The sequence below is a fragment of the Cuculus canorus genome, chromosome 31 (assembly GCF_017976375.1).
Source record: "Cuculus canorus isolate bCucCan1 chromosome 31, bCucCan1.pri, whole genome shotgun sequence".
NCBI classification, from domain to species: domain Eukaryota; kingdom Metazoa; phylum Chordata; class Aves; order Cuculiformes; family Cuculidae; genus Cuculus; species Cuculus canorus.
The window spans coordinates 1,457,901-1,474,403 of NC_071431.1; the positions used below are offsets into that span (position 1 = coordinate 1,457,901).

At 57.8% G+C, this 16,503-nt stretch overlaps 2 protein-coding genes across 2 annotated transcripts in view; one reads left to right on the forward strand and one right to left on the reverse strand.

Moving 5' to 3' along the window:
* The window catches only part of GABBR1 (gamma-aminobutyric acid type B receptor subunit 1), a 45,641-nt gene extending 44,886 nt beyond the window's left edge, over positions 1 to 755 (forward strand). Inside the window, 3 exon segments of the mRNA XM_054051966.1 lie at positions 283 to 336; positions 338 to 352; positions 354 to 755. Coding sequence (XP_053907941.1) covers positions 283 to 336; positions 338 to 352; positions 354 to 755 — 471 coding nt within the window.
* An 8,314-nt stretch (positions 756 to 9,069) lies between these two features.
* Positions 9,070 to 15,081, reverse strand: RPS5 (ribosomal protein S5). The gene is given in 9 exon segments (XM_054051981.1): positions 9,070 to 9,166; positions 9,272 to 9,369; positions 11,861 to 11,990; positions 14,632 to 14,643; positions 14,645 to 14,798; positions 14,800 to 14,843; positions 14,977 to 14,988; positions 14,990 to 15,060; positions 15,063 to 15,081. Coding segments are annotated over 9 exon segments (609 nt in total). The 3' UTR covers positions 9,070 to 9,097.
* Positions 15,082 to 16,503: the final 1,422 nt, after the last annotated feature.

Here is a 16,503-nt window from a genome sequence, read left to right on the forward strand (position 1 = left end):
CAACGATGCTTTGAGGTCCCTCAATGACGCTTTTGAGGTCCCTCAACCCCCCAATGATGCTTTTGAGGTTCCTCCTCCACCTCAGCGCTGGTTTGAGGTCCCCTCCCACCTCAGCGCTGGTTTTGAGGTCCCCTCCTCCACCTCAGCGCTGGTTTTTGAGGTCCCTCCTCCACCTCCCGACTCTGTTGGGGTTCAAGTTCCCCCCCGTGGTCCCCTCCCCCTCCCCGAACGGGTGTGGCGCTGCGTTGTGACTGCCGTCCCCCTTTTCCATCCCCCCCCCAGAAGGAGGAACGCTTCTCCGAGCTCCGCCAGCAGCTCCAGGACCGCCAGCAGCTCCCGTTCCCGTCGCCGTCACGTCCCACCCGAGTGGCGACGCCGATAACCACGTGGCGCCGGGGGCCGAGGTGGCGGCGGGGAGACCACCTACGCCCGCCCCCTTCTACCCCCCCAATCTGCCGCTGGTGCGCTGCCTCGTGTCCGAGCAGGCCGAGCGCCTCGGCCGCGGCAACTGCGACGGCAGCCGCGTCCACCTGCTCTACAAAGTGACCCCCCCGGGGGAGGCGTGGCTAGGGGAAAAAGGGGCGTGGCGAGGGGGAAAGGGGCGTGGCGAGGGGGAAAGGGGCGTGGGCGAGGGGGAAAGGGGGCGTGGCGAGGGGGAAATAGGGTTTGTAGTGAATGGAAAGGGGGCATGGCTAGTGAAAAATGGGCGTGGTAGTGGGAAGGGGGCGTGGCTAATGGGAAAGGGGCGTGGCTAGTGGAAAATGGGGTGTGGCTAGTGAGAAATGGGGCGTGGCTAGTGAGAAATGGGGCGTGGCTAGTGGAAAATGGGGTTTGGTTAGTGGGAAGGGGCGTGATAGTGGGAAATGGGATGCGGTTAGTGGGAAAGGGGGCGTGGCTAGTGGGAAATGGGGCGTGGCTAGTGGAAAATGGAGTGTGGTTAGTGGGAAATGGGGCGTGGCTAGTGGGAAATGGGGCGTGGATAGTGAGAATGGGGCGTGGCTAGTGGGAAAGGCAGTGTGGCTAGTGGGAAAAGGGGTGTGGATAGTGAGAATGGGGTGTGGCAAGTGGGAAAGGGGCGTGGCTAGTGGGAAATGGAGTGTGGCTAGTGGGAAAGGGGGCGTGGCTAGTGAGAAATGGGGTGTGGGTAGTGAGAATGGGGCGTGGCTAGTGGTAAATGGAGTGTGGCTAGTGGGAAAGGGGGCGTGGCTAGAGGGAAATGGGCTCTGCTAGTGGGAAATGGGGCGTGGCTAGTGGGAAATGGAGTGTGGCAAGTGGGAAAGTGGGCGTGGCTAGTGGTTAAATTGGGGTGTGGCTAGTGGAGAAGGGGACGTGGCTAATGGGAAAGGGGGCGCAGTGAGTAGGAAAGGGGGTGTGGGTAGTGAGAATGGGAGTGGCTAATGGGAAAGGGGGCGTGTCTAATGGGAAGGGGGCGTGGCTATGGGAAATGGAAGTGTGGCTGTGGGAAATGAGGCACGGCTAGAGGGAAATGGGCTCTGGCTAGTGGGAAATGGGTGGTGCTAGTGGGAAGGGGGTGTGGCTAGTGAAAAAATGGGGTGTGGCTAGTGGGAAATGGGGTGTGGCTAGTGTGGAAGGGGGTGTGGCTAGTGAAAAATGGGGTGTGGCTAGTGGAAATGGGCTCTGGCTAGTGGGAAATAGGATGTGGCTAGTGAAAACTGGAGTGTGGCTAGTGGGAAATAGGGCGTGGCTAGTGGGTAAAGGGGTTGTGGCTAACGGTGTGATGAGTGTGGCTAGTGGGAAAGGGGCGCCTGGCTAATGGGATACGGGGTGTGGCTAATGGAAGGGAAGAGGGCTCGCGACAGAGGGGCGTGGCTAATGCAATAGTGGGCGTGGCTTGTAGGGAAGAGGTTGTGGCTAATGGAATGGGGGTGTGGCTAATGGAATGGGGGTGTGGCTAACCGACTTCGCGGGTCCAATGGCGGGGGGAGGGGCTGAGGATGGGGGAGGAGCCCCAAAGGGACCCCCCGAGAGACCCCAACAGTCGCCACTGAACCCCAAAAGCCCCTCTGAACCCCAACATTCACCGCTGAACCCCAAAAGCCTCTGAGCCCCAAAAGCTGCTCTGAACCCCAAAAGCCCCTCTGAATCCCAACAGTCCACCTCTGAACCCCAAAAGCCGCTCTGAACCCCAACAGTTGCCTCTGAGCCCCAAAAGCCCCTCTGAACCCCAAAGCCCCTCTGAACCCCAAGAGTCGCCTCTGAACCCCAAAAGCTGCTCTGAACCCCAACAGTCGCCTCTGAGCCCCAAAAGCCCCTCTGAACCCCAACAGTCGCCGCTGGACTCCAAGAGCCCCTCTGAACCCCAACATTTCACCCCTGAACCCCAAAAACCCCTCCTGAACCCAAACAGTCACCCCTGAACCCCAGTAGTCAGCATTGAACCAAAATAGCCCCTCCTGAACCCCAAAAGCCATACCTGAACCCCAGAAGTCCCTCCTGAACCCCAACAGTTCCCCCTGAACCCAAAAGTCACCTTTGGGCCTCTACAGCCCCTCAACAGCCGTCCCTGAACCCCAAAAGTCACCTTTGGGCCTCTACAGCCCCTCAACAGCCGTCCCTGAACCCCAAAAGTCACCTTTGGGCCTCTACAGCTCCTCAACAGCCATCCCTGAACCCCAAAAGTCATCATTTGGGCCTCTACAGCCGTCCCTGAACCCCAAAAAGTCATCCTTTGGGCCTCCACAGCCCCTCAACAGCCGTCCCTGAACCCCAAAAGTCATCTTTGGCCTCTACAGCCCCTCAACAGCCGTCCCTGAACCCCAAAAGTCACCTTTGGGCCTCTACAGCCCCTCAACAGCCGTCCCTGAACCCCAAAAGTCCACCTTTGGGCCTCCACAGCCCCTCAACAGCCGTCCCTGAACCCCAAAAGTCACCTTTGGGCCTCCACAGCCCCTCAACAGCCGTCCCTGAACCCCAAAAGTCATCCTTTGTGGCCTCTACAGCCCCTCAACAGCCGTCCCTGAACCCCAAAAGTCGTCCTTTGGGCCTCTACAAGCCCCTCTACAAGCCGTCCCTGAACCCCAAAAGTCGTCCTTTGGGCCTCTACAAGCCCCTCTACAGCCGTCCCTGAACCCCAAAAGTCACCTTTGGGCCTCTACAGCCCCTCAACAGCCATCCCTGAACCCCAAAAGTCATCTTTGGGCCTCTACAGCTCCTCAACAGCCGTCCCTGAACCCCAAAAGTCATCTTTGGGCCTCTACAGCTCCTCAACAGCCGTCCCTGAACCCCAAAAGTCATCTTTGGGCCTCTACAGCCCCTCTACAAGCCGTTCCTGAACCCCACAAGGTCATCCTTTGGCCTCTACAGCCCTTCAACAGCCGTCCCTGAACCCCAAAAGTCATCCTTTGGCCTCTACAGCCCCTCAACAGCCATCCCTGAACCCCAAAAGTCATCTTTGGGCCTCTACAGGCCCCTCAACAGCCATCCCTGAACCCCAAAAGTCATCTTTGGGCCTCCACAGCCCCTCAACAGCCGTCCCTGAACCCCAAAAGTCAACCTTTGGGCCTCTACAAGCCCCTCAACAGCCGTCCCTGAACCCCAAAGTCATCTTTGGGCCTCTACAGCCCCTCAACAGCCATCCCTGAACCCCAAAAGGTCATCTTTGGGCCTCTACAGCCCCTCAACAGCCGTCCCTGAACCCCAAAAGTCATCTTTGGGCCTCTACAGCCCCTCAACAGCCGTCCCTGAACCCCAAAAGTCACCGTTTGGGCCTCTACAGCCCTCAACAGCCGTCCTGAACCCCAAAAGTCATCTTTGGGCCTCTACAGCCCCTCAACAGCCATCCCTGAACCCCAAAAGTCATCTTTGGGCCTCCACAGCCCCTCAAACAGCCGTCCCTGAACCCCAAAAGTCATACCGTTGGGCCTCCACAGCCCCTCAACAGCCGTCCCTGGACCCCAAAAAGTCATCTTTGGGCCTCTACAGCTCCTCAACAGCCGTCCCTGAACCCCAAAAGTCATCTTTGGGCCTCTACAGCCCTTCAACAGCCGTCCCTGAACCCCAAAAGTCATCCGTTGGGCCTCTACAGCCCCTCAACAAGCCGTCCCTGAACCCCAAAAGTCACCTTTGGCCTCTACAGCCCCTCAACAGCCGTCCCTGAACCCCAAAAGTCACCTTTGGGCCTCTACAGCCCCTCAACAGCCATCCCTGAACCCCAAAAAGTCATCCTTTGGGCCTCCACAGCCTCTCAACAGCCGTCCCTGAACCCCAAAAGTCATCCTTTGGGCCTATACAGCCCCTCAACAGCCATCCCTGAAACCCCAAAAGTCATCTTTGGGCCTCTACAGCCCCTCAACAGCCATCCCCTGAACCCCAAAAGTCACCTTTGGGCCTCCACAGCCCTCAACAGCCGTCCCTTGAACCCCAAAAGTCATCCTTCGGGCCTCTACAGCTCCTCAAACAGCCATCCCTGAACCCCAAAAGTCATCCTTTGGGCCCCGGAGGACATCATCTTCTCCTCTTCCAACTTCTTCCCCCACATCGCGGTGGGTACAATCGGAGCTGAGAAATCACCGGAGCAACAACCGCCACCACGACAAGCGACCGCGAGCGGTTGTGCTGGAAACAATGGGGGCGATCGGACGCCATCGGTTGTATCGGACGCGATCGGTTGTATCGCACACAATCGGTTTGATTGGACTCCATGGATTTGATTGGACCCATCGGTTGGATCGGACTCCATCGGTTGTAAACAGACGGTGAACGGTTTGTTTCGGACTCGATCGGTTGTTTCGGACACGATCGGTTGGATCGGACCCAAACAGTTTCGATCGGATGTGAGCGATTGTTGGGGACACGAATGGTTCTTTGGACATAAAGAGTCGTTTGGACCCAAAGGGCTGTTTCAGACTTCCATTGTTTTGGACTCAATCAGTTGTTTCAGACTCGATCGGTTGTTTTGGACTCCGGTTGTTCCTGGATCCGGTTGTTCCCGGATCCAATTGCCCCCAGATCTGATTGTTCTCTGATCCCATGGCTCCCGGATCTCGTTGTTCCTGGATCTAATTGTTTCCTCGATGTAACTGCTCTTAGATCAAACTGGTCCTGAATCCATCTGCTCCTGGATCCAACGGGATTCTGCCGAGAGCCCCAGGAGCCTCCCAGAATGCTCTGGAGGCCTATAGAGAACTCCATGAGACTCCCCAGAGTCCCCGGGAGCCCGTAGAGAGCCCCAGGAGGCTCCCAGAGTCCCCGGGAGCGCCGTAGAGAGCCCCAGGAGGCTCCCAGAGTCCCGGGAGCGCCGTAGAGAGCCCCAGGAGGCTCCCAGAATTCCCTGGGGCACTTGTAGAGAGCCCCAGGAGGCTCCCAGAGTCCCCGGGAGCCCCGTGTAGAGAGAGCCCCAGGAGGCTCCCAGAATGCCCTGGGGCACTGTAGAGAGCCCCAAGAGGCTCCCAGAGTCCCCAGGAGCCCTGTAGAGCCCCAGGAGGCTCCCAGAATTCCCTGGGGCACTGTAGAGAGCCCCAGGAGTCTCCCAGAGGTCCCCGTGGAGCCCTTTAGAGAGCCCCAGGAGGCTCCCAGAGTCCCCGTGGAGCACCGTAGAGAGCCCCAGGAGGATCCCAGAGTCCCCGGGAGCCCCGTTAGAGAGCCCCAGGAGGCTCCCAGAAACCCCGGGAGCTCCGTAGAGAGCCCCAGGAGGCTCCCAGAATGCCCTGGGGCACTGTAGAGAGCCCCAGGAGGCTCCCAGAGAATCCCCGGGAGCCCCGTAGAGAGCCCCAGGAGGCTCCCAGAGTCCCCGGGAGCACGCAGAGAGCCCCAGGAGGCTCCCAGAGTCCCCGGGAGCCCCGTAGAGAGCCCCAGGAGGTCCCAGAGTCCCCGGGAGCCCTGTAGAGAGTCCCAGGAGGCTCCCAGAGTCCCCGGGAGCCCCGTAGAGAGCCCCAGGAGGCTCCCAGACTCCCCGGGAGCCCCGTTAGAGAGCCCCAGGAGGCCTCCAGAGTCCCCGGGAGCCCCGTAGAGAGCCCCAGGAGGCTCCCAGAGTCCCCGGGAGCTCCGTAGAGAGCCCCAGGAGGCTCCCAGAGTCCCCGGGAGCTCCGTAGAGAGCCCCAGGAGGCTCCCAGAATGCCCCGGGAGCCCCGTAGAGAGCTCCAGGAGGCTCCCAGAGTCCCCGGGAGCAGTTGTAGAGAGCCCCAGGAGGCTCCCAGAGTCCCCGGAGCCCTTTAGAGAGCCCCAGGAGGCTCCCAGAGTCCCCGGAGCCCCCGTAGTAGAGCCCCAGGAGGCTCCCAGAGTCCCCGGGAGCTCCGTAGAGAGCCCCAGGAGGCTCCCAGAGTCCCCTGGAGCCCCCGTAGAGGAGCCCCCAGGAGGCTCCCAGAGGTCCCCGGGAGCCCCGTAGAGAGCCCCAGTAGGCTCCCAGAGTCCCGGGAGCTCCGTAGTAGAGCCCCAGGAGGCTCCCAGAGTCCCCGGGAGCCCTTGTAGAGAGCCCCAGGAGGCTCCCAGAGTCCCCGGGAGCTCCGTAGAGAGACCCAGGAGGCTCCCAGGGTCCCCGAGAGCCCCGTAGAGAGCCCCAGGAGGCTCCCAGAGTCCCCGGGAGCCCCGTAGAGAGGCACCAGGAGGCTCCCATAGTCCCCGGGAGCACTGTAGGGAGCCCCAGGAGGCTCCCAGAATGCCCTGGGGCACTGTAGAGAGCCCCAGGAGGCTTCCCAGAGTCCCCGGAGCCCTGTAGAGAGCCCAGGAGGCTCCCAGAGTCCCCGGGAGCTCCGTAGAGAGACCCAGGAGGCTCCCAGGGTCCCCGAGAGCCCCGTAGAGAGCCCCAGGAGGCTCCCAGAGTCCCCGGGAGCCCCGTAGAGAGCCCCAGGAGGCTCCCAGAGTCCCCGGGAGCCCCGTAGAGAGCCCCAGGAGGGTCCCAGAGTCCCCGGGAGCCCTGTAGAGAGCCCCAGGAGGCTCCCAGAGTCCCCGGGAGCCCCGTAGAGAGCCCCAGGAGGCTCCCAGAGTCCCCGGGATCACCGTAGAGAGCCCCAGGAGGCTCCCAGAGTCCTCGGGAGCCCCGTAGAGAGCCCCAGGAGGCTCCCAGAGTCCCCGGGAGCCCCGTAGGGAGCCCCAGGAGGCTCCCAGAGTCCCCGGGAGCCCCGTAGAGAGCCCCAGGAGGCTCCCAGAATGCCCTGGTGGCACTGTAGAGAGCCCCAGGAGGCTCCCAGAGTCCTCGGGAAGCCCCGTAGAGAGCCCCAGGAGGCTCCCAGAGTCCCCGGGAGCCCTGTAGAGAGCCCCAGGAGGCTCCCAGAGTCCCCGGGAGCCCCCGTAGAGAGCCCCCCAGGAGGCTCCCAGAGTCCCCGGGATCACCGTAGAGAGCCCCAGGAGGCTCCCAGAGTCCTCGGGAGCCCGCCGTAGAGAGCCCCAGGAGGCTCCCAGAGTCCCGGGAGCCCCGTAGGGAGCCCCAGGAGGCTCCCAGAGTCCCCGGGAGCCCCCGTAGAGAGCCCCAGGAGGCTCCCAGAATGCCCTGGGGCACTGTAGAGGAGCCCCAGGAGGCTCCCAGAGTCCCCGGGAGCCCCCGTAGAGACCCCAGGAGGCTCCCAGAGTCCCCGGGAGCCCCCGTAGAGAGCCCCAGGAGGCTCCCAGAGTCCCCCGGGACCACCGTAGAGAGACCCATTAGGCTCCCAGAGTCCCCGGAGCCCCGTAGAGAGCCCCCGGAGGCTCCCAGAATGCCCCTGGAGCCCCGTAGAGAGCCCCAGGGAGGCTCCAGAATGCCCTGGGGCACTGTAGAGAGCCCCAGGAGGATCCCAGAGTCCTCGGAAGCCCCGTAGAGAGCCCCAGGAGGTTCCCAGAGTCCCCGGGAGCCCCGTAGAGAGCCCCAGGAGGCTCCCAGAGTCCCCGGGAGCCCCGTAGAGAGCCACCAGGAGGCTCCCAGAGTCCCCGGTAGCCCCGTAGAGAGCCCCAGGAGGCTCCAGGAGTCCCCGGGAGCACTGTAGAGAGCCCCAGGACGCTCCCAGAGTCCCCCGGGAGCCCCCGTAGAGAGCCCCAGGAGGCTCCCAGAGTCCCCGGGAGCCCCGTAGAGAGCCCCAGGAGGCTCCCAGAGTCCCCGGGAGCCCCGTAGAGAGCCCCAGGAGGCTCCCAGAGTCCCCGGGAGCCCCGTAGAGAGCCCCAGGAGGCTCCCAGAGGTCCCCGGGAGCCCTGTAGAGAGCCCAAAGAAGCTCCCAGAGTCCCCGGGAGCCCCCGTAGAGAGCCCCAGAAGGCTTCAAGAACTGCCCTGGGGCACTGTAGAGAGCCCAGGAGGCTCCCAGAGTCCCCGGGATCCCTGTAGAGAGCCCCAGGAGGCTCCCAGAGTCCCCGGGAGCCCCGTAGAGAGCCCAGGAGGCTCCCAGAGTCCCCGGGAGCCCCGTAGAGAGCCCCAGGAGGATCCCAGAGTCCCCGGGAGCCCCGTAGAGAGCCCCAGGAGGCTCCCAGAGTCCCCGGGAGCCCCGTAGAGAGCCCCAGGAGGCTCCCAGAGTCCCCGGGAACCCCGTAGAGAGCCCCAGGAGGGTCCCAGAGTCCCCGGGAGCCCCGTAGAGAGCCCCAGGAGGGTCCCAGAGTCCCCGGGAACCCCGTAGAGAGCCCCAGGAGGGTCCCAGAGTCCCCGGGAGCCCCGTAGAGAGCCCCAGGAGGCTCCCAGAGTCCCCGGGAGCCCCGTAGAGAGCCCCAGGAGGCTCCCAGAATGCCCCTGGAGCCCCGTAGAGAGCCCCAGGAGGCTCCCAGAATGCCCTGGTGCACTCTACAGTGCCCCAGGGGGCTCCCAGAGTCCCCGGGAGCCCCGTAGAGAGCTCCAGGAGGCTCCAAGAGTCACCGGGAGCCCTGTAGAGCACCCCAGGAGGGTCCCAGAGTCCCCGGGAGCCCGTAGAGAGCCCCAGGGGGTCCCAGAGTCCCCGGGAGCCCCGTAGAGAGCCCCAGGAGCTCCCAGAGTCCCCGGGAGCCCCGTAGAGAGCCCCAGGAGGCTGCCAGAGTCCCCGGGAGCCCCGTAGAGAGCCCCAGGAGCCTCCCAGAGTCCCTGGAGGTTGGAGCCGTGTTTCTGCCCGGATCCCATTCCGAGGTGCTCTCAACATCCCCGTCCTCCATCCCAAGAAAACCACGGAAGCATTGCAGCCTCTCATATTTTTATTGAGCGCTTCCATTGGGGTTCTTAACGGTTGGATTTGGCCACACGTTCCAACTCGTCCTTCTTCTTAATGGCATAAGAGTTGGAAGAACCCTACGGAGAAGGGAAGAAGAGCTCCAGGTGGGAATGGGAAGTGGGGAAATGGGGATTATCCCATGGGGGGGAAAAAAGAAGGGAAAGGAGGAGGTGGCGCCCAACCTTGGCGGCGTTGATGAGTTCGTCGGCCAAACATTCGGCGATGGTTTTGATGTTACGGAAAGCGGCTTCGCGAGCGCCGGTGCAGAGGAGCCAATGGCCTGAGGGGACCAAAAGGAAGGGGAGACGGCGTTGGGAATGGGACACGAAGGGACATTTGGGAGAACGGGAGGGACCTGAGGGACATCGACGACGTAGAGGGAAAGCGGAGGGAGAACGTAAGAGGTCTGAGGGACATCGAGGACATGAGGGGAAAGTGGGAGAACGTGAGGGAAACTGAGGACGTGGGGGACCTCGAGGACATGAGGGGACCTTGGGGACACCTCAGGGACATGAAGGGACCTTGGGGACACTGAAGGCGTAGGAGGACGTGAAGGACCTTGAGAAGTTGGACAGACCTTGAGAGACGATGGAGGAACGTGAGAACATGGGGGGACCCTGGAGACACTTGGGGACACCAGAAGACCGGGGGGACCCCTGGGGACATTGGGGGACCTCTGGGGACATTGGGGGACCTTCGGGGACCCTTTGGGGACATTGGGGGACACTAAAGGTGTAGAAGAACGTGAAGAACCTTGAGAACGTGAAGAGACCTTGAGAGACGATGGAGGAACATGAGGACACGGGGGTACCCTGGAGACACTTGGGGGACACCAGAAGACTGGGGGACCTCTGGGGACATTGGGGGACCCCTTGGGGACATTGGGGGACCTTCGGGGGACCCTTTGGGGACACTGAAGGTGTAGAAGGACGTGAAGGACCTTGAGAACATGGAGAGACCTTGAGAGAACGTGAAGACGTGAGGGGACCCTGGAGACACTTGGGGGACACCAGAAGACCGGGGGGACCTCTGGGGACATTGGGGGACCCCTTGGGGACATTGGGGGGACCCTTTGGGGACATTGGTGGCATAAAAAGGACATGAAGAACCTTGAGAACATGGAAAGACCTTGAGAAACGATGGAGGAACGTGAGGACATGGGGGGACCCTGGAGACACTTGGGGGGACATAAGAAGACCGGGGGGACCTCTGGGGACATTGGGGGACCCCTTGGGGACATTGGGGGACCTTCGGGGGACCCTTTGGGGACACTGAAGGTGTAGAAGGACGTGAAGAACCTTGAGAACATGGAGAGACCTTGAGAGAACGTGAGAACGTGGGGGGACCCTGGAGACACTTGGGGGACACCAGAAGACCAGGGGACCTCTGGGGACATTGGGGGACCTCTTGGGGACATTGGAGGACCCTTTGGGTACATTGGGGGCATAAGAAGACATGAAGAACCTTAAGAACATGGAAAGACCTTGAGAAACGATGGAGGAACATGAGTACATGGGGGGACCCTGGAGACACTTGGGGGACACCAGAAGACCGGGGGGACCCCTGGGGACATTGGGGGACCTCTGGGGACATTGGGGGACCTTCGGGGGACCCTTTGGGGACATTGGGGGACACTAAAGGTGTAGAAGAACGTGAAGAACCTTGAGAACGTGAAGAGACCTTGAGAGACGATGGAGGAACATGAGGACACGGGGGTACCCTGGAGACACTTGGGGGACACCAGAAGACTGGGGGACCTCTGGGGACATTGGGGGGACCCCTTGGGGACATTGGGGGACCTTCGGGGGACCCTTTGGGGACACTGAAGGTGTAGAAGGACGTGAAGAACCTTGAGAACATGGAGAGACCTTGAGAGAACGTGAAGACGGGGGGACCCTGGAGACACTGGGGGACCACTGATGGGGGACACCCAGAAGACGGGGGACCTCTGGGGACCATTGGGGGACCCTTGGGGACATTGGGGGACCCTTTGGGGGACCCTTTGGGGACATTGGGGGCATAAGAGGACATGAAGAACCTTGAGAAGATGGAGAGACCTTGAGAGATGATGGAGGAACGTGAGAACATGGGGGGACCCTGGAGACACTTGGGGGACACGAGAGGACCGGAGGGACCTCTGGGGACATTGGGGGGACCCTTGGGGACATTGGGGGACCCTTTGGGGACATTGGTGGCATAAAAGGACATGAAGAACCTTGAGAACATGGAAAGACCTTGAAAGACGATGGAGGAACGTGAGGACATGGGGGGACCTGGAGACACTTGGGGGACACGAGAGGACCGGGGGACCTCTGGGGACATTGGGGGACACTTTGGGGACAGTGGGGACCCCTTGGGGACATTGGGGGGACCCTTTGGGGACATTGGTGGCATAAAAGGACGTGAAGAACCTTGAGAACATGGAAAGACCTTGAGAGACGATGGAGGAACGTGAGGACATGGGGGGAACCCTGGAGACACTTTGGGGGACACGAGAGGACCCGGGGGGACCTCTGGGGACATTGGGGGACCTCTGGGGACATTGGGGACCTTCGGGGGACCCTTTGGGGACATGGGGGGACCTTGGGGGACACTAAAGGTGTAGAAGGACGTGAAGGACCTTGAGAACGTGAAGAGACCTTGAGAGACAATGGAGGAACATGAGGACATGGGGGGACCCTGGAGACACTTGGGGGACACCAGAAGACCGGGGGGACCTCTGGGGACATTGGGGGACCCCTCGGGGACATTGGGGGGACCCTTGGTGGCACCTGGTTGACGCGCGCGCAGAGGGGAGACGTCGACGGCCTGGCGGCGCACGGTGCCGGCGCGGCCGATGCGCGTGGAGTCCTCTCGCGGTCCCGAGTTGATGATGGCATTGACCAAAACCTGCAGAGGGTTCTGGGGGGAAAGGGGGGGAAGGGGGGGACACCCCAAAATCAGCAGCTGAACCCCCCCCTCCCCCCACCGGAACACCCCAAAAAAACCCATCCGTGAAATACACAAAAAAATGATCATCGAACACCAAAAAAATATCATTGAGTGCAAAAAAACCACCATTGAACCCCCCAAAAAATCACCGAACCCCAAAAAAAGACAACCACCGAACCCCCCAAAAAATACCATCGCATCCCCTAAAAAACACCATCAAACACCAAAAAACCATCCATTGAACCCACAAATAAACCACCATTGAACCCCAAAAAAACAACATCGAATCCCCAAAAAATCAGTGAACCCCAAAAAACCACCGATCGAACCCCAAAACCAAAAAGCCAACACCATCGAATCCCCAAAAATTCATTGAACCCCAAAAAACCACCATTGAAAAACCCAAAATAACACCATTGGACCCCAAAAAAACCACACATTGAACACCAAAAAAAAACATCACTGAATCCCAAAAAAAACCTCACTGAACCCCCAAAAAACGACCAATCGAACCCCCCAAAAACCACCCCCCGAACGATCAAAAACACCACTGGAACCCCAAATAAGGGGACACCTGAACCCCCAAAATTCACTCCTTTCCACTCCAAAATGAGCACCTGAAGGCCCCAAATCAACTGAGAGACCAGAAAAATCCGCACCTGAACCCCAAATTCACTTCCTTTCACCCCAAAATGAGCATCTGAACTCCAAAATGAGAACGTGAACCCCAAAATAAGCACCTGAACCCCAAAATCCATCTTCTTCCACCCTAAAATTCATTTCTTTCGCCAAATCTGCCCCCAGAACTACCCCAAACCTGCCCGGGGACCCCCCAAAACAAGCCCAATCTGCCCCAGGACCCCCCAAAACAGCCCCAGGACCCCCCAAACAGCCTAATCTGCCCCAAGCACACCCCCAAAACTGGCTCCTTGACCCCCAAACCAGTCCCAGAACCCCCCAAAACAGCTCCATGACCCCCAAAACCAGTCCCAGGAACCCCCAAATCAGCCCAATCTGCCCCAGGACCCCCCCCAAACCATCTCCATGACCCCAACCAGCCCCATGACCCCCAAACCAGCCCAATCTGCCCTAGGACCCCCCCAAAACCACCAATCTACCCCCTTGACCCCAAAACCAGCTCCATCACCCCCAAACCAGCCCCAGGACCCCCCAAACCAGCCCAATTCTGCCCCCAGGACCCCCAAACAGCTCAATGACCCCCAAACTAGCGTCCAGGACCCCCCCAAAACAACTCATGACCCCCAAACCAGCTCCATGACCCCCAAACCGCCCCCAGGATCCCCCAAACCGCCCCCAGGATCCCCCAAACCGCCCCCAGGATCCCCCAAAACAGCTCCAGGACCCCCAAACCACCCCCAAAATCCCCAAACCACCCCAGGACCCCCCAAACCACCCCCAGGACCCCCCAAACCACCCCCAGGACCCCCCAAACCAGTCCCAGGACCCCCCAAACCAGTCCCAGGACCCCCCAAACCAGCTCCAGGACCCCCCAAACCAGCCCCAGGACCCCCCAAAACAGCCCCAGGACCCCCAAACCAGCCCAATCTGCCCCAGGACTCCCCAAAACAGCTCCATCACCCCCAAATCACACCCAGAATCCCCCAAACAGCCCCAGGACCCCCCCAACCACCCCAGCATCCCCAAACCACCCCCAGCATCCCCCAAAACAGCTCCAGGACCCCCCAAACCCACCCCAGGACCCCCCAAACCACTCCCAGGAAACCCCCTAAAACCACTCCCAGGAACCCCCTAAAACCACTACCAGGAACCCCCTAAACCAGCCCAATCTGCCTCTTTGACCCCCCAAAACCAGCTCCCATCACCCCCAAACCACCCCCCAGAATCCCCCAAACCAGTCCCAGTACCCCCCAAACCAGCTCCAGGACCCCCCAAAATAGCTCCATCACCCCCAAACCACCCCCAAAATCCCCCAAAGCAGTCCCAGTGGCCCCCCAAACCACCCCCAGGACCCCCCAAACCCAGCCCCAGGACCCCCCAAACCACCCCCAGGATCCCCCAAATCAGTCCTAAGACCCCCTAAACCAGCTCCAGGACCCCCCAAACCACCCTCAGGACCCCCCAAAACAGCCCCAGGACCCCCCAAAACCAGTCCCAGGACCCCTAAACCAGCTACATGGACCCCCAAAACCACCCCAGGACCCCCCAAAACAGCCCCAGGACCCCCCAAAAACAGCCCCAGGACCCCCCAAACCAGCCCAATCTGCCCCAGGACTCCCAAAACCAGCTCCATCACCCCCAAATCACACCCAGAATCCCAAAACAGCCCCAGGACCCCCCCAACCACCCCCAGCATCCCCCAAACCACCCCCAGCATCCCCCAAAACAGCTCCAGGACCCCCCAAACCACCCCCAGGACCCACCAAACCACCCAAAATCCCCCAAACCACCCCCAGGACCCCCCAAACCCCCCAGGACCCCCCAAACCACCCCCAGGACCCCCCAAATCAGTCCTAAGACCCCCTAAACCACCCCCAGGACCCCCCAAACCACCCCCAGGAGCCCCCAAACCAGTCCTAAGACCCCTAAACCACCCCCAGGACCCCCCCCCTCGCCGTGTGGGACGTCGGACCTCGCCGGTGAGGCAGGTGGATGATCTCGAAGGCGTGCTTGACGATGCGCACGGTCATGAGTTTTTTGCCGTTGTTGCGGCCGTGCATCATCATGGAGTGTGGTGAGACGTTCGACGATGGGCACTGCGCCTTCCGGAAGCGCTTGGCGGCGTAACGCCCTGCGCTGCGGCAGGTACTTGTGCATATTTCCTCCTTCAACCGCGATGTAATCCTATCAAAACCCCCCAAAAAATCCATATTTTTATCTCGTTTCTAATCCGGATTAAGAACGTTTACACTTTTAATCCGGATTAAAACCAATCCGGATTGAAATCTGCATTCAAATCGAGATTCGCCGCCGTTACCTGGAGGGAAATTATCGTTGATTTGGACATCATCGGTGCTCCATTTACCGAAGAGTTTGATGTCCGGCGTCTCGGTGACAGCCGAGCCGTTTCCCAGTCAGTCATGCTAGAAAAATTCAGGGGGAAAAAAGGAATTTAGAGGAAAAAAAATCCTAATTTTCGCGCTGGCGTTACCTCCAAATTAAAAGGGTTTAAAGAAAATGAAAAGGAGAAATCCCCCAATGTAAAGAATTCCACGTTAAATCCTAAAAATAAAACATAAATTGCCAAAATTAAGGAATTCTACATCAAATCCTAAAAATTAAATAGAAAAATTGATAAATTCAAAAGAAAATTAATTAAAGTGAAAGGAATTTCATTCTAAATCTCCAAAATTTAACAGAAATGACCAAAATTAAGGATTCTACATCAATCCTAAAAATTAAATAGAAAAATTGATAAAATTCAAAAAGAAAATAATATCAAAGTGAAGGAATTTCATCCTAAATCTCAAAATTTAAACAGAAATGACCAAAATTAAGGAATTCTACATCAAATCCTAAAAATTAAAATAGAAAAGTGATAAAATTCAAAGAAAATTAATCAAAGTGAGGAATTTCATCCTAAATCTCAAGAATTTAAACAGAAATGACAAAATTAAGGAATTCTACATCAATCCTAGAAATTAAATAGAAAAAATTGATAAAAATGCAAAAAGAAAATTAATAAAGTGAAGGAATTTCATCCCTAAATCTTCAAGAATTTAAACAGAAATGACCAAAAATCAGGATTTCTGCCTCAAATTGCTTTAATTAGAAAAGAAAATTAATAAATTTAAGGAATTCCCACATCAAATACTGACAATTAAAATGAAAAACTGATGAAATTAAGATGAAAAATCCTCAAAATGAAAAAATTTCACCTTAAGTCTTCACAATTCAAACAGAAAAGACCAAAAATTGAAGAATTATGGCTCAATCTCACGAATTGCAACTGAAATTCAATAGAATTTGAAAATTTTAGTTCAAATCGTATAAATTTGAAATAGAAATAAGAAGGTGAAGAAGATAAAAAACCACCAAACTAAGGAATTCTGGCTCGAATATGAGGAATTCAAATGAAAAGCCCCAAAACTGAAAAATTTCAGCTCACATCGCAAGAACTAAAACAAAAAATGTCCCAAATTAAAGAACTCAAAGAAAAAAAAAAAAGAAACTTAAAGGAGAAAAATCACCAAATAAAAGAATTCCAACTCAAATCCCAAATGTTAAAGAGAAAATATTCAAGAGTAAAAATTCTGCCTCAAATTTCTGAAGTAAAAGAAAAAGTGCCCCAAATGAAGAAATTTTGGGTCAATATCTCACAAATTGAAAGGAAAAAAGCCTCAAAAATTAAAAGTAAAATTCCTTAAATTAATTTATCCTTTAAATTAAGAAATTAATTTATTAAACCTTTAAATTAAGAAGTCCTCCTCAATGTCAGAAATCGCAATTGAAATTTGCAAAAACCTCAAACAAAAGGAATACAAAAAGATTCTAAAATTAAGGG